The sequence below is a fragment of the Mus caroli genome, unplaced genomic scaffold (genome assembly GCF_978045245.1).
Source record: "Mus caroli unplaced genomic scaffold, Mus_caroli_1 scaffold_14, whole genome shotgun sequence".
NCBI lineage: Eukaryota > Metazoa > Chordata > Mammalia > Rodentia > Muridae > Mus > Mus caroli.
Window position 1 is genome coordinate 1,290,832 of NW_028227269.1, and position 24,365 is coordinate 1,315,196.

The 24,365-nt window shown below is 43.3% G+C and overlaps 1 protein-coding gene and 1 non-coding gene across 9 annotated transcripts in view; both read right to left on the bottom strand.

The window, feature by feature from the left end:
* Nucleotides 1-1,209: 1,209 nt before the first annotated feature.
* Nucleotides 1,210-1,316, bottom strand: LOC115032896 (U6 spliceosomal RNA). The gene has a single exon (XR_003838544.1). It is a non-coding gene; the product is annotated as a U6 spliceosomal RNA (small nuclear RNA).
* Nucleotides 1,317-7,213: 5,897 nt separating this feature from the next.
* The window catches only part of Ncoa1 (nuclear receptor coactivator 1), a 257,999-nt gene continuing 240,847 nt past the window's right edge, over nucleotides 7,214-24,365 (bottom strand). For 5 of the 8 annotated variants that reach the window (XM_085830179.1, XM_029484858.2, XM_021178633.3 and 2 more), the window contains 4 exons: nucleotides 23,271-23,445; nucleotides 19,043-19,226; nucleotides 13,517-13,606; nucleotides 7,214-9,593 (listed from right to left, as the gene is read on the bottom strand). In XM_085830179.1, coding sequence (XP_085686305.1) covers nucleotides 9,423-9,593; nucleotides 13,517-13,606; nucleotides 19,043-19,226; nucleotides 23,271-23,445 — 620 coding nt within the window. In that variant the 3' untranslated portion in view covers nucleotides 7,214-9,422. Of the gene's footprint in view, nucleotides 9,594-9,678; nucleotides 9,734-13,516; nucleotides 13,607-19,042; nucleotides 19,227-23,270; nucleotides 23,446-24,365 lie in introns of all 8 variants that reach the window. The other 3 variants (XM_085830181.1, XM_029484861.2, XM_085830180.1) reach the window with 3 other exon arrangements.

Consider the following 24,365-nt stretch of genomic DNA (forward strand, 5'->3'; position numbering starts at 1 on the left):
AGGGAGAGAGAGGAGAGAAGAGTGAGAGTAAGGAGGGGCTAAACAGCTCCTTTTAAAGTATGCTGTTATCTTTTCTGTTGCTAGGTAACTGGGGAGGAGTTTAGCCTGAAGGTCAGAAGCTTGGGACATTGTCTACATGACTACTAACCATGCTCCTCTTGTGGGGGCTCAGGGGGCAGTAACTTCCACAGGAGCCAGAGTTCCAGGAGACATGAGAGAACTCCTTCTGTCCCATGTAGGTGAATTATCACCATTGGGTCTCGGGGTTCAACATCTCAGCTTGACTGGAAACCAGACTGTCTTTGCATAGCCCAATGCCCAACACTTGGGGACTGAGATCGGACACCATGAGAAAGGGGAGGGGAAGGTGGAGAGAAGAGAAGATGCCATAGGTAGGTGAATCATGAAAACATGGGCATGAGGGCTGGCCAGTCAGAGTTAGAGTGGCCAGACACAACATGGCAAGTTATAACTCGGGGTTATTGACAGGGAAGGAGTTACTAATAGCTTAGAAGGCTGATATCTGTCCAGCTCTAGTGCTTTAAAGGATTATCATAGATATAAAGGGTTTGTGTCTTTTATCTTGGAACTGAATGGTTTAAGGAGGAGGATTAGAAACCCCCGATTAAATATTTCCAACAACACTTCATAACTGTATTTTTTTTTAATTTTTAATATTTTTATTACATATTTTCCTCAATTACATTTCCAATGCTATCCCAAAAGTCCCCCATAGCACCCCCCCACTTCCCTACCCACCCATTCCCATTCTTTTGGCCCTGGCATTCCCCTATATTGGGGCATATAAAGTTTGCAAGTCCAATGGGCCTCTCTTTCCATTGATGGCCGACTAGGTCATCTTTCGATACATATGCAGCTAGAGACAAGAGCTCCGGGGTTCTGGTTAGTACATCATGTTGTTCCAACAATAGGGTTGCAGATCCCTTTAGCTCCTTGGGTACTTTCTCTAGCTTCTCCATTGGGAGCCCTGTGATACATCCAATAGCTGACTGTGAACATCCACTCCTGTGTTTGCTAGGCCCCGGCATCGTCTCACAAGAGACAGCTATATTTGGGTCCTTTCAGCAAAATCTTGCTAGTGTATGCAATGGTGTCAGCGTTTAGAAGCTGATTATGGGATGGATCCCTGGATACGGCAGTCTCTAAATGGTCCATCCTTTCATCACAGCTACGAACTTTGTCTCTGTAAAAAATATGGAACGCTTCACGAATTTGCGTGTCATCCTTGCGCAGGGGCCATGCTAATCTTCTCTGTATCGTTCCAATTTTAGTATATGTGCTGCCGAAGCGAGCACCATAACTGTATTTTTGCTAATTATAATTTAGTGTAAATATCTGATATGCAAGATCTCTGATATGTGACCCCTTCCTCCCCAAAGGGGTCCACAGGTTGAGAGCCATTGACTTAGGATCGTAAGATCACATTAGGTAGATCAGTTAGGATTGGACCATAAAATCACTTAAGACAGGTCACCTAGGGCCATAAGTTCTCAAATGAGAACTAGATCTTTACATTATTGCTTCTACTTTCATATATGCTTGGGGATTTCCTTAATGAAAAGCTTTCAAGGGGAGATTGGAGGACAATTTGGAGCCTAAATAGAGGCACATGAGTCTTTAAATAGAGAATGTTCAATAGGGACCATTCTCCACAGTATGATTTCAACTCTAAATTCTAGATTACGGAGTAATCATCATTAAAATGTAATTCCTAACAGAGGAAGGTTCAGGTGAGAACCAACTTAAATGTGCTTGTGTTTATACAAGTTTATAGGTTAAAATGGAAAATGAACAGGCAGCGTGGAGTCTATGGGAAAGGCAGTTGTACAATGATCATCTTAGAACCAAGAGCAAAGCAGAGCTGAGCAGGACTGGGCTGCTTTAAGGAAAGAAATCCCAGGTAAAACCTCTGAGGTCTGAGATCTCCCTGCTAACTGACTGGATCCCTCCGGCACACAGTTTGAGTGGGCAGCTTTCAGAGGCACTGGCCTTAAATGCGAGTCTAAGAAATTTCAGAGCCATCCCCGTTTTGCTTAATCTTAACACTAAATGTGCTTTTCAGAGGTCCATACTGCAGATCAGAAAGAGATAGGATCCAGTTTCTGCTCATTTGGGAAGGAAACCTCAAGTGTTTCCGTGATCTTCAGCCTGGTTCAGGTCCTGCATTTGGAGACTTTCAAAGACTAGTAAAAAAGTTTTCTTCACATTTCATGAAAAAGGGAAAACATGGAAACAGAACTATGCCATGCAAGTTGTGCACACATTTGTAACCTTTTGGAAACACAGTGATGCTGACTGCAGGGGGACAACTCAGTGCTGACTTGTCCCTTAGTGGTTGAAGTACTCCAGTCAGCATTCAAGAGGCTGCTGCTGCAAAGATTCTGAGGAGACTTAACAATTTAGTGGAGAAAAGACCAGTGTGCATACAGCCAAGTGCTAATGAAGCAAACCCAGCAGTGAGTGCAAAGCAAGTGCTGTAACCAGGGAAGGTTCTGGAGCAGGGCCCTGAGGATGAAAAATCATTATAGACAAGGCAGAAATGAATATGGCAACAGTTAATTTAAGCATGAGGATCAGTAGTAGCCTGAGTGTGGTGGTTCAGGCATGCATTTCTAGCTTCCTGGAGGCTGAGGCAGGAGGATTTCGAGTTCAAAGCCTGCCTGGTCTGTGAAGAGAGACCCTGCCTCAGCAGCAGACAGAGAATAAAGGCCACACGCATGCATGGAGCATGTGTTTTCTAGAGAGCAGAGGTTGCCATACTCAAGCTGATTTGAGATTTGCTCTAGGCATGAACAGTCACAAGTAACAGCTTCCAATGGCTGTTTTATTTTCAAAATAAAAACCTTCAGAAGCCTCTATAGGACTTAAGTTCTAAAGAATAATTTTGAATTCATTAGGATTCCCAGTGTTGGAGCTAAAACAAAACGGGACAGCATTGAGTGGTTAGGAGTGTTTGCTCCTCTTTCAGAGGACCAGAGTTCCAGTCCTTGCACATGGCACATACACTTGTGTGACTCCAGCTCCAGGGAATCTGATGCCATCTAATGCCTTCTGTTGGCCTCCAGGTAAGTAAAATAAATCTTAAAAAGAATCATCAGCCTTAAGCAGGTATGGTGGTACATACCTTTAAGTCGGCAGAGAAATGGAGCCAGGTAGAGATCTCTGTGAGTTTGAGGCCAGCCTCGTCTATGCAATGAAGTGAAAACCCATCAGAAACAATCATGACAACAGCAGAGCCCTGTGGTTCCCAGCCTTTATGTTGGTATCTGATTGTCTCATCTTTAATGGTGGTTCTATGCAGCACTAAAGGGTTTCATCCCAAAGCTCAACATCTAACTCATAGGCCAAAATTTCTGAGCCCCTTCACCATAAATTGGGGATTCAGTTTCAACATCTGTGAATAGGCCTGCTCTACGTGGAGGAACAGGGATGCTGAAAGATCAAACACAGGTGAAAAGAATGGAGAGGGACTTCCTGGGAGAGTGGAAAGAGATAGCAACATTTACGACAGTAGTTCTCAACCTGTGGGTCACAACCCTTTCCCAGGGGCCACAGATCAGATATCCTGCAGGTAAGATACTTACATTACGCCAGGCGTGGTGGCACACGCACACCTTTAATCCCAGCACTCGGGAGGCAGAGGCAGGCGGATTTCTGAGTTCGAGGCCAGCCTGGTCTACAGAGTGAGTTCCAGGACAGCCAAGGCTGCACAGAGAAACCCTGTCTCAAAAAAAAAAAAAAAAAAAAGAGATTTACATTACAATTCATAATAGTAGCAAAATTACAGTTATGAGGTAGCAACAAAATAGTTTTATGGTTGGGGTCATCACAGCGTGATGAAGGGTTTCAGCATTAGGAAGGCTGAGAAGCACTGGTTTAAGAGCTATGGAGTCCCCACCGTGGGAAACAGGCAGCTCAGAAAGTTATCTCTGGTGCTGTCCATGTCTGTCACACATCAGCTCATCAGAAACAGAAGCTATTTTTATAGCCTGGGTTTTTTTTTTTTTTTTGTTTGTTTGTTTTTTGTTTGTTTGTTTGTTTTAACTTTGTTCTAAATCGTAGGCCCTCTGGCCACGGGGTGGGAGGAATGTCTGATGAGAAGGTAGTTTTACTCTTTACTTGCTTTTTCTGGTTGTAGAATTCTGAACAAAGGATAAATGATTACGGCAGAGCTAAATTCACAGCATGTGGGAAGGCTTCACCATCAAAAGGATAAACAGCACAGATGAGAACGCTTCCAACTGTGATTCATGAAGCCTATTGTCTTAGACTTATAGACTGTACAATGACCCTGCTTCATGGAAAGGACCCTGATAGCAACACACAGAGCTGGGGTCCACCCAGGGTCCCATGTGTGCTAGGTGAGTGCCATCTGAGCTGTACCTCAAATCCTGTCATTCTTTTCTTCTTCTTCCTCTTGTTCCTCCTCCTCCTCCTCTTCTCCCTCCCTCCTCCGATTCTCCCTCCTCCTCTTCCTCCTCCTCCTTCTTCTTTCTTATTTATTATGTGTAAGTACACTGTAGCTGTCTTCAGACACTCCAGAAGAAGGCATCAGATTTCGTTATGGATGGTTCTGAGCCACCCTGTGGTTACTGGGATTTGAACTCAAGACCTTTGGAAAAGCAGTTGGTACTCTTAACCACTGAGCTATATTTCTCCAGCATCCATCAGACATTCTTATAACCTGCCTCTAACCCTCACCTTCTATAATTTTTTTTTGGTTGTTTGTTTTTTTTTGTTTTACTTTGTTTTGTTTTGGTTTTCTGAGACAGGGTTTCTCTGTGTAGCCCTGGCTGTCCTGGAACTCACTTCTGTAGACCAGGCTGGCCTCGAACTCAGAAATCCGCCTGCCTCTGCCTCCCAAGTGCTGGAATTAAAGGCGTGTGCCACCACCGCCCGGCTCTATAATTTTTTTTAAGCTAAAGCGCTGACTCTGTTTCAGACAGTCCATTCTTCACTTCCTGTTAGCTGTGCTGAGACATACTATATTGTACATGCCAAAGAACCCCTCCCCCATTAACCTGAGGACCCAAAGGACAAGTTCTCAGTCTCCAGAAAAGGGGTCGGGTTCTCTCTTCTCCACCTTTGACCTCTTGCTCTTCTTTTCAATGCTGTATTTAGCACACTTCACAGAAGAAAGCTGGGCTTAAGGTCATGCATGAGATTAAAGTCTGTAGACTCTTAACTGTCCTGAATCATCTAGTCCAGGATAGGACAATAGTCTGCAATTAAAACACATGGCTGGAGGAATGCCTCAGGGATTAGAGCACTGTTGCCTTTGCAGAGGTGCCAGGTTCAGTTCCCAGCACCCCCATGGTGGCTCACAATCATCTGTAAGTCCAGTTCCAGGGGGTTCAATGCCTTCTGCTGACCTCTGCAGGTACCAGGAGCTCATGTGGCACACATACAGACATGCAGGTGAAACACTCACATATGATAAAATTTTAAAGCTGGATTTCATGTCCCCACACTGATAAACAGTTTTTTATGTCATAATTTAGTAGAACTTGATTCATGTCTACAGCTCTCTCAAAGATCTGCAGAGGCAGAGGTCATGATCCTAACCACTTTAGAAATTGTTAGAGCATACATGTACTTTGAATGGCTTTAATATCACCAGCTACGGATGGGTGGACAGAAGGAACAGAAGGCTCTGCTTCTGGTTGGGTAGGGCTAGTTATGGAAGAGACCTTAGCTCTTCTCAGCTGCTATGACTTTCAAGCAAGGCCCCCAAGCCTAGCACACATTCCTACTGAGTCAGCCCCTTCCGGCCCTACCAGCTGACAGATCTCTGCGAGCTTGTTTATGAGTGCTCCACACACTGGCCAATAGTTCCAGCAGCCAGTTCTCTATGGCCCCTTCCCATGCTCCTCAAATCTGCCCTGGATCCACCCTTCATGGTGCTGTCTGCTGTAATCTCAGTACCTTACCTCTAATGCCAGCTCTGTGCAAGGAAGAATGCCCTCACCTCCGGGCATGGCCTCTCTCTCTCTCTCTCTCTCTCTCTCTCTCTCAGAGCTCTCTCTCTCTCAGAGCTCTCTCCTTTTTACCACTCCCCACAAGTCAGCACAGGGCAGGGGCCAATCTTGTTTTCACCCTTCCTTGTTCCTGGAGCCTTGGGTAAGAAATAAAATATGTTCACTAGGTAAATGATGATAGAGCCTTTTGTTTTTCAACATTCTTAAGAGTATGGTAGCAATGGAAATAAAATACGCATAGAAAGCTAACATTGGTGGCAGAACAGGCTCAACCTCCAGCAAAAAGAACGTATGGGCTCAATTGCATCAGTGAAATTTAGCGGCAGAGGATGCTCACAGAGCATTCAGGATATTCAAGTGCAGGTGCTCTTCTGACAAGAGCAGTTACTGTCAGCGTAGGGTCAGCACTATGTAAGCAGACAACTGTCCTTTAGGAACCTCATTCCAGCATCTCAGTTTTCCTCACTGTCCCTGTTTGCTGTTCTCTGTCCACTGCCACTCAGGATAACTTTGCGCCAGTGGGAGGCTGCATCTAAAAGAAGTTTCTCTCATCCCAACTATAGGAAAATGTATCATATCACCCCAGAATATGATTCTAAACAGCAGATTCTATAGTTATGTGTGGGAATATATGTGAGAAACAGGCCCTCTGGAATTGGTTCTACTTAGGGTCTAAGTTTAAACAAAAATTACTATTGGTGTGTGTGTGTGTGTGTGTGTGTGTGTGTATACAGCAGAGCACAGCACTCCTGTGGAGGCCAGAGGAGTCCTCTCTCTGGGTTCTAGGAGCAGAACTAAAGTTGTTAGGTTTACAGATGCTGAGCCATCTCACACTGGCCAGGGCCTAACTTTTATAAAATACACTATCACACTGAAACCACATCTTCAAGTAGAGTTCCTCGCCTGTATCAGTAATTGAGAGGGGCATGCTATTTCATGGTTCTTTAGAGTTGCCTGGATGGTTTCCTAGCCCACAACAGAGTTTACTCATCAGACCAATGCCCAGCTAAGTCAGCTCCCTCAAGGCCCCAGGCACAGCTTGACTTGGGTCCCATCAACATTTTCTGGCCTGCTCATTTTAGAGTAACTTTAAGGGTTTTGGGCTATAGGATCATTTCTTTTTATTAACCTTTAATATTTGAAATCATCTGTGATTCGGTAATCTTTCTATATGTCCCCTCCCCTCCATAGCGCATAAATGAAGAGGCAGCCCATGAGGTTGTTAAACAAATTCTATTCAGTAGCTGGAAAAGTCAATTTCCTGTGGAATGACAGGAATTACATAGAAGCAAGCAATTTTATTTTCCTCAAATGTAGCAATATTTTTAATCTGTACATACATAAAACAAACAGTGCAATTATAAAACCTTGAAGGTGACATGCATACTTTAAGGTGCAGTGGGGATAGGGGAGGGCATTAGCATCTCCAACTTTCCTTACTGCTGTTCTCTTCTAGGTCCTTACGCCAAAGCGCCGCGGCAGGAAACTTCATCTGGAATGCTGAAATTAAAGGTGAACTTCCTCAAGTCTGCACGTTTATTATCACAAACAAAATGGAAATGACCTCCTAGAGCAGTTTGGTAGGAACTAGAGTAACATGGCTGGGCTTTCAAGCTGGAAATGAATGAGATCAGGGATGCATTTTCTGCAAAACTAAAAAAGATAATGTCTGTAACTGAGGGTCCTATTTCTGTTTCATAGTTGCTACCACATGAGCCCTTCCACCGTTTTCAAAATCCTGTAGTTTCTAAGTAGATGCCGTTCAATGGAGTTTTTTGTACCAGGGGTGGTGAGATGCAGAAGGAAATGGCTTCTTCCTTGAAGTCTTGAGTCCGTGCTCCTTGTCTGCATTGGTTCTTATGGCCTTTTCTCTGCCACGTGAGCAGAGGTAGCTGGTGACGAAGGTCACTGTTGCTGTCCATAGGCCCAGGGATGCTGGGCAAGGTTAGCAAGGGAGTCTCCCTCCGCCTCTGGTCACACCTTAATCAAGCTTGCCCGCCCGGCCTGTAGCACAACTGCTAGCACTAGAGTCAGTTCGCTGGCTCCTTTCTTGAGGTGGAGGTGGGGGTGGGGGTGGGGGCAGAATGAGAAGGGGTGCAGCAGAGTAACAAGGCAAGGGGGTAACATGGTACCAATTAGCCTCGGAGCAGAGCAGAGAAACACATTTGCACTGATGGAAATTCAAATTCCCAAAGTTATTCTGAGACAAAAAAAAAAAAAAAGGAGATTTTCTTTGAGCACTGATTTCCCTTCATCCAAGCGGCCTGTGTACTTTGATCAGCTGAGCCTGGACACTCTGGGGTGGTCTCCCCTAGCTCAGCTACAATAGCTCTTTTCCAGCGGTGCCACTTTGATGAGACCCAAAGTAAATCCATACATGGCTTCACAGTTATTGGGATAATGAAATTACCAGCCAAATGTAATTGCAATTCAATCAACATTATATTTCACACACAAATTTAGAAAAACCAAGAGGATGAAAAAAAAAGCATAAAATTAAACAGAACAAAATCAATTTCTACAAGAAATCAAAAATATATTTACAGTGAGATTTAAGGGAAAAAAAGCTACTCGGATCATAAACTTAATTTTATTTTAAATAACTTTAACTACCTTGCTGCTAACAAAGTAAAAGCAGAAAGAACAGGCTGCCTTCCCCGCAGACTCAATCAGAAAATCATATCTACAATAATTGATAGAACTTGGTTCTTGTCCTTCACCCATCTCATCAAAAATTATTGCATTTTCCCCCAAACTGCATTTTTGAATTCCTTGGTGAATGAATATACTAATTTCATCCTCTTTCCTGGAGGCATCTTGGTTTAACTCCATCATTATAAAAAGGAGAAGGGGTACATATATAGACGCAAAATATTCTCCTGATGCCAACAGATACAGGGTTGCTTGAAGAAGCTGATTGTACACACGTTGCCTGGGGCCGGGGGAGGGGAGGCTGCGGTGGGAGGAGCGTGACAGCCTTTGGTGGACAGACAGGCAAAGCCCCACAGGCTCTTCTTCCAGGGCAGGGACAGGGCTGAGCCGGTGAGGTGGGGCTTCGTCTTCCCCTCTTGTTATTTTGGTTTCCCTCCAAAAGCCTTCATCCAGATAAGAAGCCAATGACTGATTACAAAAATAAGAATAATTAACTTTTGGCTCAAGAAATAAGATTGTCCAACTGTTCTGCCTTGTTATTCTTTTCAATATCCAAGGCCTTTACAAAGAAGGAAACAAAAACACCACCTCTCAACCTCCCAACAAAAGTCAACTTTTTTTCTTTCCTTTTTTTTTTTTTTTTTTTGCTCCAAATGCTACGATCTGAAGAATGGCTGCAGATTGAGATATCAAAAATCTCAGAAAAATATATAATATATTTGTATAACTCTGCATGTCTATTATTTAAATTTCACATTCCTTTAAAAGTGGTTATTCAGTCAGTAGCTGCTGAAGGAGGCTCTTCTGCTGGGCCTGGGGGGTCTGTGGTCCTGACGTGGGCTTTTGAGTTCCCAGTGGACCAGGCTGGTTCAGGTAAGGGTCCCCGCCTACCAGATTGACTGTACACTGGACGTCAGCGAACACCTGAACCTGCTGCACCTGCTGGAACACAAATAAAAGATGTGTTGAGACAGAAGGGCCTGCCCCCCCGGCTTATGAGTGGGTACTACGTGAAGTGGAAACTCACTAGAGCTCCTCTAGTCTGTAGTCACCACAGAGAAGAACTCTTCTGTCTTCTTGTCCTACAAAAAGAAAATCGCTGCACTCATTTTGCTCAGGGTTCTGGAAAGTTCACACTTAAAATAAAACCAAAACTGGACTGGTCACGCCTCCTACAGGGTTGCCATCTGGACTCAGAGTGTCTTCTCTAATATTGTCAAGGCCGGGGAAAGCCTAGCTTCAGAGTTTGGGGACACAGTGGTAGGTTTTAAAAATCAAATGCTAGCTGGGAAAAGTAGCTCAAAAGCATTCTATGGATGACTCGAATAGGGGAAAATGTTTATGTCACTGAGAAATGAAGACTGTAACTGGGTACTAGCCAAGTAAAGTCAGCAGGCTGCACACCAGCACTGGCCTCACTGGGCATCACATCTGGATGGTTAGTGTGCTAAACTGTACACAGCTCCTTTGCACACTGACTTAAGATTCACAACACATAGCAGCAGAGAAATTTTGTCTTTGATTTTTTTTCCCTCATAGACAATTTACTTAACCACATAAGCTAAATAACAAACAAAAAAACCCCCAAAAACAATAAACATCATTTGAAAACAGTGTAAATTTCCCACTGTTCCTAGTAGTATTATAATAAAGTCCTTAAAAATGTTTAAACTTACATAGTTCTGGCATCTCCTATTAGAAAACAGAGCCAGTCTTAGTCTTTCCCCAGTAGCCTTACTAACACATTGTCTATAGAACTGATTAAGAGGCCACACTTCTGAATGCTCCAGGTGACAAACAGAAATGCTTTCTCAGGTAGCTTATTGACTAAGACTTTTGGCAAATGTGCCTCATATTCAAAAGGTTGTAAAGGGCTTTATATTAGTAATTCCTTATTTAGGCCATTTATCACTAATGCATGACAGTTACAGTCAACGTTTCTGAAAATGTTCTATTCTAAATGGAATATAAGCTTTTTCTAGTACCCCTCTGTTCAGCTGGCCAGTGTCCCATCAAGTTTCTGTGTCAGGCTAGCCTGTGGCCTCTTCTTGCTCCCTTTGTGTGTCCCTTGACTCCCTCTCCAGGACACAGAGCCATGGAGCCCCTCAGTATCTGCTGAGTTAGGCTAGCATCCCTCCTTCCCCATCGTCCTCGGTCACCAGCTTCTCAGGGTTGGCTTCTGGCTCCTCTGAGCTCTCTCAGGAGCCTATCACACGCCATCTTTGGTACATTTCCAGTGCTGCTTCCTTCTCGCAGTGGGCTCTTCTAGCTACTGTTTCCATTCTTTTCTTCTGGAAACTCACAGGGCCTCCTCTTCTCACAGCAACCTCCCAACCCACTTCCTGCTCCTCCACTCTGTGTGTTCCTTTCCTCTTTTCTGTCTGGCCTCACACAGCTGAACTGTGGCACTCCCTTTGTCTTCTCCTTTTCTATGTACCAGCCTGTATGCCACCATTCCTGTGACTTCTATACTTCTGTCTAACTCACTTTCCAGTTTCTGTTTGGTAAACACAGAACAAGGGACTAAGAAGACATCAGGACAGGCTATAATGAATGATGAAGACAGGACAGGCTATAATGAATGATGAAGACAGGACAGGCTATAATGAATGATGAAGACAGGACAGGCTATAATGAATGATGACTGTTCCACTGGACCTTCACATGAGCACAACGATGCCTTTCCGTTTTCAAATCAACACAGAAAATTCTGTTTATTTGTTTCTAAGGATGAACTGTTGGAGCAGAACGTCATAGGTGATTTTCTTCCCTAAACATTTTAAAACAATCTTGATAAAAGGAAAGGAACCACAAAATAAACTAGAAAGAAAATTCTGCTTTTTTAAAAAGAGTTTTAGTTTTTTTAGTTTAGTTTTTTTTTTTTTTTTTCCAAGACAGGGTTTCTCTGTGTAGCCCTGGCTGTCCTGGAACTCACTCTGTAGACCAGGCTGGCCTTGAACTCAGAAATCCACCTGCCTCTGCCTCCCAAGTGCTGGGATTAGAGGCGTGTGCCACCACCACGCTTAAAAAGAATATTTTAAAAGAGTGTATAAAAGTGATAGAGATTAAGTCAGATTCCAAATCGTTTATTGAGGATGCCTGAGACGTTTAACTGACTCCACCTGCACAGGCAGGTACAGGCTGACAGGAGGAGCTGGGACTTGCTGCAGAGGAGCGGGAACTCAGCACTGACTGCATGAGTCCACTGCACACTTTTTACCTTAATTCAAGCACTGCCTGATGACTCTAGAACCTTAACACTGTTTGCAGTCATTTGTCATGTTGCCTGGGATGTCTTTCTCTGAGGGTGACTTTGAACATCTAGTAAATGAGAACTGTCCTCCATTTTCCATCACAAAATGCCCATTCTTTATCTCCCAGCACTTAGATGAAGTGCTTCAGCTCAGCCTCTGGACACAGCCTCCTGACTCACTGCTCCTATTCCAACTCTCAACAGACCTTCCTTCACCTCTTCTAGCCCAGGAGAAAGACAAACTAGTGTGCTATTAGCCATCTTCAGGGATGGCTTTGTCACCAGGAAGGAGCCCAGATTCCTTCATCCCTTCACTCAGTAATCCACTCATCTAGAAATGTGACACCATCTACTCTGCTTCTTTTGATTCCTGTGACTGACCCCACCCCCCACCCCCACCCGGTCCCATCTGTCTGTCCTAAGGTCTCAAGACAGGGTTTCTCTGTGTAGCCCTGGCTGTCCTGGAACTCACTCTGTAGACCAGGCTGGCAGAACTCAGAACTCTGCCTGGCCCTGCCATCCGAGGGCTGGGATTAAAGGCATGCACCACCACCGCCAATTGATTCCCAATGGCGGTGGCGTCCTATAACTATATGACTATATAACTATAACTATTTCCTACCTCTGGAGCGCAACAACTGTCACTCTTTTCACATGGCCTGAGGATTGTTGTTCAAGCCTAGCTTAGTCAATCTCCCACGTAAATGGTCTCTGACCATCTTAGCTTTAGTCATTGATATATTTTTTTTTCAGTACTGGGATGGAACTCAGAGCCTTCTGTGAGGTAGACAAGTGTCCTGCTACTGAGCTGTATGCCATCCCTGTTTCTCTTTTCTCTGAATGCTTCAGTTTTGTTATTTACAGTGTACATTTGGTAGTCTACTTTCTTTGGTTACATAACAATTCATGGGCAGGTTCCAAGAAGACGTTGGTAGTGGGAAGCTCTTTCTAGCTTTGTGAATAATGCACATAGTTAAAGGTCCTCAGGTTCCGTTTCTTCATCTGTGAAGGAAAGGAGCACAGCAGCTTCCAGTTACAATGGAAGGTTAAATGAGATAAAGCCCACCGTGGAGAGCACGGCGCCCTGCAAGTCATACATTTTACAGTGAGGATGTATGTATTTTTGTGTCTCTGTGTACTCTGGTGCCTATGTTAATATTAAGAGACTGAAGACTAAATCAGTTGCCCCCAAATTTAGGAAAGAGACATCTTGCTATGTTGTGCTGTTCAGAAGTGCCCTGCTAGGGAGGCTTGGCTCAGCGCACTGAAATGTCTGAGGTCACACTGCCTGGCAGAGTTTGTATCACGGATTAGTGGCCACACCTGTGATTCTACCGTCGGACCCAGGAACTCAGGGAAACCCTGGGCAGCGTATCTCATTTAACCTTCTCAACACCCAGTAAGCGAGGATCGTGGCAGTTCTGTAGTCACACAAAGCTCAAGAGAGCTCTTTAAAATCCCACAGTGCCATGGCTGGGAAGGGAGGAGCCAGGGAGCACACCCACATCTGACTTCCAGGGTACAGCTCTTAACATATGTCATGTGACGTCCTCCACGTATCCAGAGTGATCGCATCTGCCAGCTCTGCGCTAGGATTGTCTTTCTTACTGACCTGGTTTCCATCTGCGTCTGTTTTGAGAAGGTCAGTGGATGAGAGCTGGTTGCAGTAGAGGCCTGTGTGTCTCAGTGCTGGATCATTCATCTATTAAGGATAAACAAAAGAGCAAATTTTCAGCTAGTTGTTTAAGCTGAAAACCACATTCTTCAATAAGACAGACAAGTTCTAAGAGGACTGCCAATTTATCACATTGCCCCAAGTCCGACAGAAACTCCTTTGTGGGTGGAGACTACGAGGAACTTCTACACAATGGTGCTGCTTGCTTGCTGACCTAGGTGGTGGCCTGCAGTGCTTGGCTTGTGAGAGTCAATGAGTTGTAGACTTTTCTGTATATTCTAATAATTGACATGAATAAAAAATAAATTCTTTTTTTCTGTCTCTCTTTTCTTGACTTGCTCTTCCTCTCTCACACATGGATACACACTCAAGCTGATTCACCACCTCAAGTAAGATTCAGTAACAAAGGCTGGAGAGATGGTGAGCTACTCTTGAAGAGGACCTGAGTTTGGTTTTTAGCATCCATATCAGGTGGCTCAACCCATCTCTAACTCTAGCTGCAGGGGAGTCCAATGCCTCTGGCTTCTGCAGACAACTACACTTATATGTGGGTGCACAAACCCACATAAATGCATGCACCCGAACACATACACACACCCACATGCATACACACACACACACACACACACACTTACTTTTAATAAAATAAATCTTAAAAACAGAATCAGTAGCAAAGATCACATTTATACCACTGTCTGAATTCACCAAAAAAACAAAAACAAAAACAAAAAAACCAAAAGCAAACTAACCAACCAAACAAACAACACCCCCCCCCCAAAAAAAAAAAAAAACCTGGATAGTATGAAACAAAGGCATTTTAAGATACCAGACAAAGGCAATGCAGAGCACTTTATCTCTGAGATCTGGAAAACTATCGGGAATTTACTGTTGTAGCAATTTTCTAATCTACAGTTGAGTAGGCTCCTTGAGTTTAGAAGCTGTTGGAATTCACAGGGCAGAATATCAAAGAAGAAAAATTCAAAGAGACAGGTCTGAAATGTGTAAGGTCCTCTGGTCTGTGGCTCACAGTGTAGAGGAAAGAGATGCCTGAATAAATAAAATGGGATAATTCCAAAAGCCCACACAGGGATGGGACCAGATCTCCATCTCAACAGCCAGAGTGGGAAAATGCCAAATTCATGAGGTAGCAGGAAATACAGTGGAGCCTTACTACTAAGGCTAAAGGGCATATAGAATAAGTACTGCTTTATGCCAAATAAAAAGTAAGACCTGAAAGGAACCTAACTGCTTCCCATAACAAAGATCAGAAATATTTGTAAGAAGATAGATGGTAAATTTCATAGTTTTATGTTCAACAGAAAAATTACCAGTCATACAAAGAACAGAGAATTATGAGCCATAATGAAAAAGAAAACCAATGAACTGAAATCAGTTCCAAGACAGTTCGGGTGATAGGACTCACCTGGTGAGGATTTGAGATAGTTGTTTTCCATATGTTCAAGAAGCAAGAAGAGCTCTTACTTTGCCATTGCCAACTCCCCTAAAGGTAGAGGCTTGGAGAGCCCAAGATTCAGTTTCTCACAGAGCCCACTGCCATGCCTAAGGAGGGCATTGCTGAGAGAGGTGTAATGGATATTAACACTGACTGCAGGAGGGACTGAAGACTGCCCTGAAGATATCTAGGATGGTCTAGCACTTGAACTGTGAAGTTGCTAAAGCCTTACAAGCACCAAGCTCATCTTTGTGCACTTGTGTCCAACTGTGATGAGCTGAAATATTTCTAGTTGGTGGAGGCCTCCCTTTGTGATGAATACCAAACCAACCCAACTGAGGTTAATGGCAACAAGAAACTAGCCCTCTTGGCTAAGCTTGTAACAACCTGATTGAGGGGACCCTGTGCGATGGTTGTTATAGCTGGAGAGTGGCAAGGCTTGCGGCAAGGCCTTTTAAGCCAAATAATACTTCAAATTCAAGAAAGGAAATAACGAAAAACCTGGCTCATTCAAAAAAGAGAGCTGGCAAGATGACTTAGTTCCTCATGTAACTCATGACAGGATGACCCAGCAGCTAAGGCACCTTCTGCACAAGCCAATGACCTGAGTCCATTTCCAGATCTACATACAAGCCGAAGGAGGGAGATGACTCAACAACAAAGGAAGAAAACTGAGGAAAGATGGAAGGTACATTAGCAATTTGAAATAGAAAAGATTCATATATAACATCTAGATATTGAAATGTCTGAGATGAAAAACACGCCACACAAAATTGACAGATTAGATAATGAAAAACATCAGTGAACCTTTAGCTAGGAAAATAGAAAATATTTAAAATAAACACCTAGGGGCCTGCAGATGGAGCTCAGCTGGTCAAGTGCTAGCTAGGATACACGAAGCCTTGGACTCCACACTCAGCACCACACAAAAATCTGCTGTGGTGGCACATGTCTGTCGTCACAGTACTTGAAGAAACCGGAAGGTCAGAGGTTCAAGGTCAGCCTGGGCTATAGGTCCCACTCACCTCGTGTGTGTGTGTGTGTGTGTGTGTGTGTGAGAGAGAGAGAGAGAGAGAGAGAGAGAGAGAGAGAGAGAGAGAGAGAGAGAGAAAGAGAGACAGAGACAGAGAGACTAAACTTTGTACTAAAATCAACTCCCTCCTTCAGCCCCAGGGTATCAGTGAATGATGGGATACCTCCAAATGGTCTACTATATGTGTAACTGGAGGGAAGGGATAGTGACAGAAAAAAAAAAAAAAAACCTTGAAGAATGACTAACATTTTCCGAAATTTGATGAAAATTATACATTCATGGACCAAGAATCTAACTAAGTCCTAAGAATAGGAAAAAGGAAAAGCACATCATGACCAATCGCTGGAGCTCCATCACACAGAGGACACAGTGACGGGAGACACAAATCCTCATCAGAAGGAGCTGCCAGGCAGCAGCTTTAATGTTCTGAAAGTTAACACTGCCGCACTGGGACTTGGGAGAAATACTTCCAAAGATAAAGCAGAAACAAAGACTTAGAAAGCCAAAAGACTTGGCAGCAGACGTGTACTATGATAAATACTACAGGAAGAAGGGAATTATACCAGATGGGCAGGTACAGATAAAGTACTTAAAATTTTAAAACAGTTGACTGTCTGAAGAAATAATGACCACGTAGTGAGGCATATATAACACATGCAGATACAATGGAAGTTATAACATAGGAGGGCTAAGTGGGAAACACACTGCATAAGGTCCTTATACTACATATGAGGTGACTTAATACCACTGCAAGATGGCAATGAAAGTGAAAGAATATAAATGCTAAAGCAAAGATTAAGATACCCAAACAGCTATATGATGGTGAATAAGCTAACAAAGGAGACAGAACAAAGAAACATTCAACTATACATTCACAAAGTCAAAAAGAGGACAAAGCAAAACCAAATAGGATGGGCTACATAAACCCAACCATACCATGGGGCATGATGGTGTATGCCTTTAATTTCAGCACTCAGTAGACAGAGGCAGGCAGATCTCTGAGTTCAATACCAGGCTGGCCTACATAGTGAGTTCCAGGCCCAGCAAGGCTATATAGTGAGACCCTGTCTCAGAAAACAAAAGAAAACTCCAATCATAGCAATAACCACATTAAATATACATGGAATAACCAATCTAATTAAAAGGCAAAGACGGCTGAATTAAACAAAAAGGTAAAAAACAACTACATAAGGAACACCTGTTAGAGGCAACCTCAGGAAATTGGAAGTTGGGGGGAACCACCCAGAATGCACCAGAGACCTGGGAGGTAAGAGACTCCCAGGACTCATAGGGAGGGACCTTTGATGAAATGCCCAGTAGTAGGGAGAGGGAACTTATAGAGCCCACCTCTAGCAGGAAGACAGGACATCAAGTAAGGGATGGGGTTGCCATCCCACAGTCACACCTCTGACCCATAATTGTTCCTGTCTGAAAGAATTACAGGGATGGAAATGGAGAGGAGCCTGAGGAAAGGAAGGTCCAGTGACAGGCCCAAAGTGGGATCCAGCTCAAGGGGAGGTCCCAAGGCCTGACACTATTACTGAGGCTATGATACATGCACAAAAAGGGATCTATCATGACTGCCCTCCGAAAGACCCAACAAGCAGCTGAAAGAGTCAGATGCAGATATTTACACCCACCCAATGGACAGAAGTTGCTGACCTCTGTTGTTGGATCAGGGAAGGCTGAAAGAAGCTGAGCAGAAGGGCAATCCTGTAGGAAGACCAGCAGTCTCAATTAATCTGGACCCCCAAGATCTTTCAAACACTGGACCACCAAAGAGACAGCATATACCAGCTGATAAGAGGCCCCCAACACACATTCAGTAGAGGACTTCCAGGTCTGTGTTCATTCAGAGATGATGTACCTAACCCTCAAGAGACCCCAGGGAGGCCCCAAGGAGTTTAGAGGTCAGGTGGGGTAGAGGGTGAGGACATCACATGGAAATGGGGTGGGGTGAGGAGGAGGTGTGGAATGTGGAACAGTTGGAGGGTGGATGGGGAGGGAGTGGGGAATGGAATATAAAATTAAATTTTAAAAAGAGGAACACCCATTAGATTTATTTTTGCCCAATTCATTTTATTTTGTTTTAATCTAATAGAGACAGTGAATAACCTAATCTAATAATAACAAGGATAAAAATAATTTGATTTTGTGCCTTTATTTTGCTACAAGATACAGATCACTAGATGGGCATTGAAGCATCTAGTAATTGGGAAGAAGGGGAAGGAGAGCAGGAGTTCAAGATCATCCTCCTTCACATAGACAGTTGTAGGCTAGCCTGGGCTACATAAGACCTTGTCTAAAATAAGTAAACAAAATGATACAGATTATTAAGTTACTAGGTTCTGTTTCCTTAGGCTTACTATGTAATTTCTGGGAAACAGGAATTAAAAAAAAAAAAAAGGAAATCTAAAGGAAAGATAGTGTTTGTGTGTGTGCATTGTATAATATTACTATAATATTATTCTATACTCTATAATAATATTCTATAATATTCTGGGGGGTCAGAAGAAAATTTGCAGGAGTCAGTTCTCTCCTTTTAACATGTGGGCCCGAGGGGTCTCAGAGACTGAACTCGGGTAGTAAGGATTGATTAGCAAGCACCTTTATCCACTGAGCCATTTGTCTGGTCCATTTTATTTTTTTATTCTTATTTTTAATATTTAGGTATATGGGTATTTTGCTTATGCATGTGCCTGTGCACCACATATATGCAGAGGCCAGAAGAGGATGTTGGGCTCCTTGGAGTTACAGATCATTGTGAGCCCCCATATCAGTGTTGGGAATTAAGCCCTGGGTCTCTGGAAGAGCAGCCAATGCTCTTAACCATTGATTCCCCGCTCTATCTTTCAAGAACGAGATGGTGGGAAGGAATAAAGAAGCATGGTTTTTGCTGATAACTGTCAACATACCTGGTTTTCCTTGGTAGTTGACAGTGTTGTATTGTGTGTAGTCTGCCAACTATGCTGCTTACCTGCTCAGAGCACACAGTATTCATCCCTGGCATCTGCAGAGAGCTCATCTGCATCTGGCCCATCATTGGATTCATGTTCTGAATGTTTGCGTTTCCACCTGCCATGGACACGGTGATGCTCATGTTGTTGTACACTCCTGGCTGTGCAGGTGCAGGCTGGCTCTGGACAGCTTGACTGAACACACTGTTAACTCAAAAACACTCTAAGTTACATGCATTGCTCATGAACACAGGGTTAATGGGACAGAATTCCAAATAAAATATTTTACATTTTAAATACACATAAGGCAGTATCTTATATATCAGAGCAGATCATAATTTAGGTACATTCTGAATTCTGCCTAATGGGCTTAATAATGAAATGGTTCATGTTGAGTTCCCTCCTCAGTGTGAACACAGATAAATTTTACATCTTTTCTTGGAAGCAACATATAAGGGCAGCTTGTATTTTCAGAGGACTTGTTTTTAACTTATTCATGGTCAGGTTTTGGATTGTTACTATTCCAAACATTTTAAACATAAAATAAGTTTATTTTAGTAGTTAAAATAAGTTGGAATAAATTCGATGTAAATTCAAATTGGAACTTTATATTCAAACCCTGAAAATCCTCAATGACACAAATGTATACTTTGTCTTTTGTAAGATCTAAAAATACCAAATATTTTGATTGTTACTCAATCGTTATTTCTGATTCCAAAAGCAATTTCACCAGTTGTTACTTATTTATTCTTTGTTAGCTCTCAATGGTAAGTAGGACTTCCTGACATCTATAGCTTCAGTCCATTAAGGTAATCATACTGAAATCAACAAGCCAAGAAAAAGTCTATTCATCATGGTTGAAGAAAAGTAGCAATTTCCTCCCCAAGTTAATTATAAAACACTGAAAATTATATGCCTCAGAAACAGTCAATACTGTATCTATGAACCTTTCAAGTCTGCACAGTGTGTAGGTTTGTTAGGCAGTGTTCCCACAAGCAAAGGGACTAAATACGTCTATTGACCTACGTTCACTTTCCAACAAGAACATATTGCCTTAGATAGCATTCATTTGTCAGTTGGTACCCAAGTCATCCCTGGGGGAGCCAAGCTCTATAAGTTAACACATATGGAAGTCCTAAGAACTGCAGTGATATCAAACTGAAGAAAGCCAAGCTAGAGCTTAATTTTCTTTCAGATTTACATTTGGAACCATATATTAGCTTGTGTTCCTTCAGACTGTTCTTAATTACACTTTACTTTCTTCCCTCAAAGGAAGAAGCTAGACCCCTCTGTGGCCTTAATCCCTGTTGTAGGTCAGCTGGCTTACTGGCGCCTGAGGTCAGTTCTAATGGGCCTGCTTTCCTGTCCACCTCAGGGGCCGACCACTGTTTTCTGAAGTAGTGCTACTCATTTCTCAACCCATACATAGAGGGAAAAAAGAGAAAGATGAAGACACTGGTCCAGAGTGGCTCCCATTGGCACTACAGGTTAGTAACAACCAAAGAGGTCCTTGTTTAAGTAAGTCTGAGAAATAACTGGGTGTGGCTTTTACAGTGGTTCTGCTTAGAACCACTCTAAGGTCTGTGTGGAGCTCTCCACATAGATGAGAGTGACCCAGAGACAGCCCAGTTCTAGATTCGCTATAACTATTAGAGTTCTGACATCTGCCTTGGGAATGTGGCTATTACTCTGGCTGTAGCTGGAACAGGAAGCTACAGTGACGGATGCTACAGGACAAAGGTGTTCATGTTTGCTTTGCCCTGTGTTGTATGCAGTAGGTGAGTGGAGCAATGGTGTGATTTGTTGGTTTGCTTGATATGAGACGTGAAAACCAGAAAAGTTTTTCTTCCGAGCAATTAGAATAATAGAGCTGTCATGTACTAAGATGGAGAAAGGTCAGAGAAGATCAGGCTTCAGGGAGGGCATCAGTGAGGTTTGTCATGTTAGATTTGTGATAGCTTTAGACTTCGGAGTCTGAGATGTCAGGTAGGTAGCTGGATATACAGCATGATATTTGGGGAGATGTATAGGCTAGAGATTAAACTTTACATAAAAGCATAATCATACAGATACTTGCAACAGTAAGTCGAGGAGAGACATAGGGTGACTGAGGACATGAATGTGTTTATAGGTGTGTGTGTGTGTGTGTGTGTGTGTGTGTGTGTGTGTGAGGGCCTGGGGTCAGCCAGGTGTCCTCCTCAGGTCTATCATCTACTTCCTGTGCAGTGGGGATCTCTTTCTGGCCTGAGGATCACCATTTAGACTAGTGTGGCTTGTCAGAGAGCTCAGGACCCTCTAGCCTTGGATTATAAACTGGTGCCAACAGTTCTGGCAATTTGATGTGGTTTCTGGAGTCCTGCAGCGAGCCACCCCCTGGCCTCAACAGTCTTTGTTTTTTACAGGTCATCATGCAGCTCATGTTGGCCTTGTCCTCACTAGGTAATGGAAGTCAGTCCTGAACTCCTGAGCCTCTTGCCTCTCCCTCCCAAGTGCTGAGAGTCCAGGTTTCTCCCAGTGCTTGCCTTAAGATTGGATGTCATAGCCAAGAGAGCAAGTAGTTATGAGAAAGAGGCCCTAGGATGGATTCCTGGGCTTGCACGGAGGCCACAGGGTTTACCTCCAGCAAATGATGGCTTCCAGCAAGAGAGACTAAGGAGAAAGAAAGCCACCAGCAGCAAGAGAGCAAGAAAGAAAGGTGCTCTAAAACACGAAAGAAGAACGAACTTAAACAAAAAGAAAGGTAAGTACGTCAAAGGCTCTGACAGGAATTGAACCTGGCATCAACTGGGACACTAACCACCGTGGCAGGAACAGTTTTTAGTGGTGAAGACGAGCCTGCCTGGCTCGACAGGGCGTGGGTGGAGGTGAGCAGAGCACAGTCTTTTAAGGAATTAAAGTGCAAGGTGCAACAGAGCCAGGCTAGTGAAACCCGTCAGCCTGGCTTCCAGTTGTTCCCCTTCCTTTCCTCTCTCCTTTCTCTTTCCTTTCTTCTTTTCTTCCTCCCTGTTCTCTGCCCTTATTTCTAGGGACTCTACCTCATGGCTTGTATGTGCTAAGTAAGAACTCCACTGTTGAGCTAACTGCTAGCCATTCATATTTAAACTGAATATGTAGGTGCCCCCAGCATGGAGCATTCACCCCAGGTTTTCACTGGGGAGCCGCTGTGTCTAAGCACAGCAGAAAGATCTGGGAAGGGGAGCTGTGTGCCTACAGGGTACAATTATAATGACAGACCATGAAGTCTCAAGCGAGTTCAGGAAGTTGGGGTTAGAACGCACTAGGAGACTAAATGCTTCTTGCATGTTTCAGAGATGGTTCAACCCATTTACACACAGTCTTTACTGAGAGCTACACAGTTCTCTCACAAAAGATTTCCTCTCCCACCTCTCAGTGAACTTTAAGAGAATGTGGTTTTATGTTTTCAATTTTAACGACTTTACTTATTAGATTGTCAGACTAAATGGCTTCCCTGTCATTAGAACCAAGACACAACCAAATTAAAATCCTTATAAAAGCAAGTGATGTGTGAGAACTTTAGCATTCAGAATTAAGAAGAAGAAGAAGAAGAAGAAGAAAAAAAAAAACCTCAGCAAGGTAACTTTATAAGCTAAGCGGGTAAGATGAGGCCACTAAGACTGCAGACTTGCAAGATCAGGCAAAGCAGATGACTCCAGAAGCCTCAGGGTTGCAGGGTCTCGTCTGAGAGCTTTCATATGCGCTGAATGGAGGGCGGCTATGTGCCTCTCTGCTCGAGTGAACTCTGGCATTTTACTAGTGTGGCTTTAAGAAACTATCTACTCTATTTCAATAAAAAGATTTTCTTATAATCACAGAATGGAGATTTTATTTGAATCAGCGGATATCAAGCTTGATCTTTTTCTGTACCTACTGAGATAATAAAATATTTTCCTTTTGAAAATATTTTCTCCATCTGTCCTAGGAAAGCTGTTACTGATGGGCATGGGCCTCACCCCTCAGTTGTGTGAGGACGGGGGCGAGAAGGCCAGAGCCACTAGACCCTTACATGGTTCGCTCACACACAAATCCGCCTAGGTGATGAACTGCTACTTCATACAGCTAACAATCCTATTTTCCTCTGTCAATAACAAAATTCAGTTCCTTCCATCATGTAAATGGCAGTGTCCAGTCTCTCTGGACTGTGAACACACAATCACATGAAGGAAGCATGGCTGCTCTTATGGGCTGTGGAGTGCCAGGGACTCTCATACAGAAAAACTATTCCCTTACTTGTTGTTTCCCATTGTTCCTTGCTGCCAGGCCTTCATGTCTGGTGACTGGTACCCAGAAGTAGGTGGAGTTTGCTGGATCAGAGAGCTTTGAGGAGGAGGGACTGGCATCGGCACCATGGAGCTCCCAGGGCTTAGAGATGGGGCAAAGGTGGCCTCACCTTGGGGAACTAGTCCTGAAAATGACACACATTAATTGATGTAAATACAATCATAAATGTATCAACATCATAAATTAATAATAAAAAAGCACTTGCTATAAGTCATTTAGAAATTGCTTCTTTAACAGAACAAAAATGAAGGAAAAGTGGTCTCTTAACATTGTAGGGAATCTTAGTACAAGTAGATAAACAAGGACAGAAGTTTGGAAGGGCTTTAAGTTGCTGTGATATTCATTTGTACAGAAGGATTATATTTGATCTTTTTCTGTTTCATTTATTTATTTATTTGCTAATAAGAATTTTCAAGTTCAAATAATGAACATATATAATAGATTTCTTGTCTGAGCAAAAAAAAAAAAAATAACTCGAGAAAGGAAAACAATTAGGCAAGAAAAGCCCATTTGTGAAATGCAAAATCACCAGAATGTTGCTGGCCACTCCTTCCCAGGCTTCTCTGTGTGTGCTGTCTCCCTTTCCCCTCTTTGAAAAAAGCTTTCTTTATAGCACAGAGCTGTGTAACCACTACCACAATGCAGCTTAGGTGTTTGGTTCCCACCTGATCTTCCCTGCCTGTTCCTAATGGACAATCCTTGTCTGTTCTCCTGCTAACTCAGCTCTGCACGCATCACCATATAAACTGTTCTTTGCTTTTGAGACAGGATCTGAAGGCTTCCAGGCTGGCCTTGAACTTGTTACAGAGTCAAGGGTTACCTTGAATTTCTTACCTTCTTGTTTCTACCTCCTGAACTGCTGAGATTATGAGTGTGGATGCCACCATGTAAAGTTGGGGCTAAACCTAGGGCCTATGCATGCGAGACAAGCATTCTTCCAATGGAGCTAAACCAGAGCGTGTGCACACTTCACAGGGATTTCATCATAGCACCATATCTTGTCTTTTGTGCCTGGCTTCTTTCACTTAGCAATGACACTTTTGG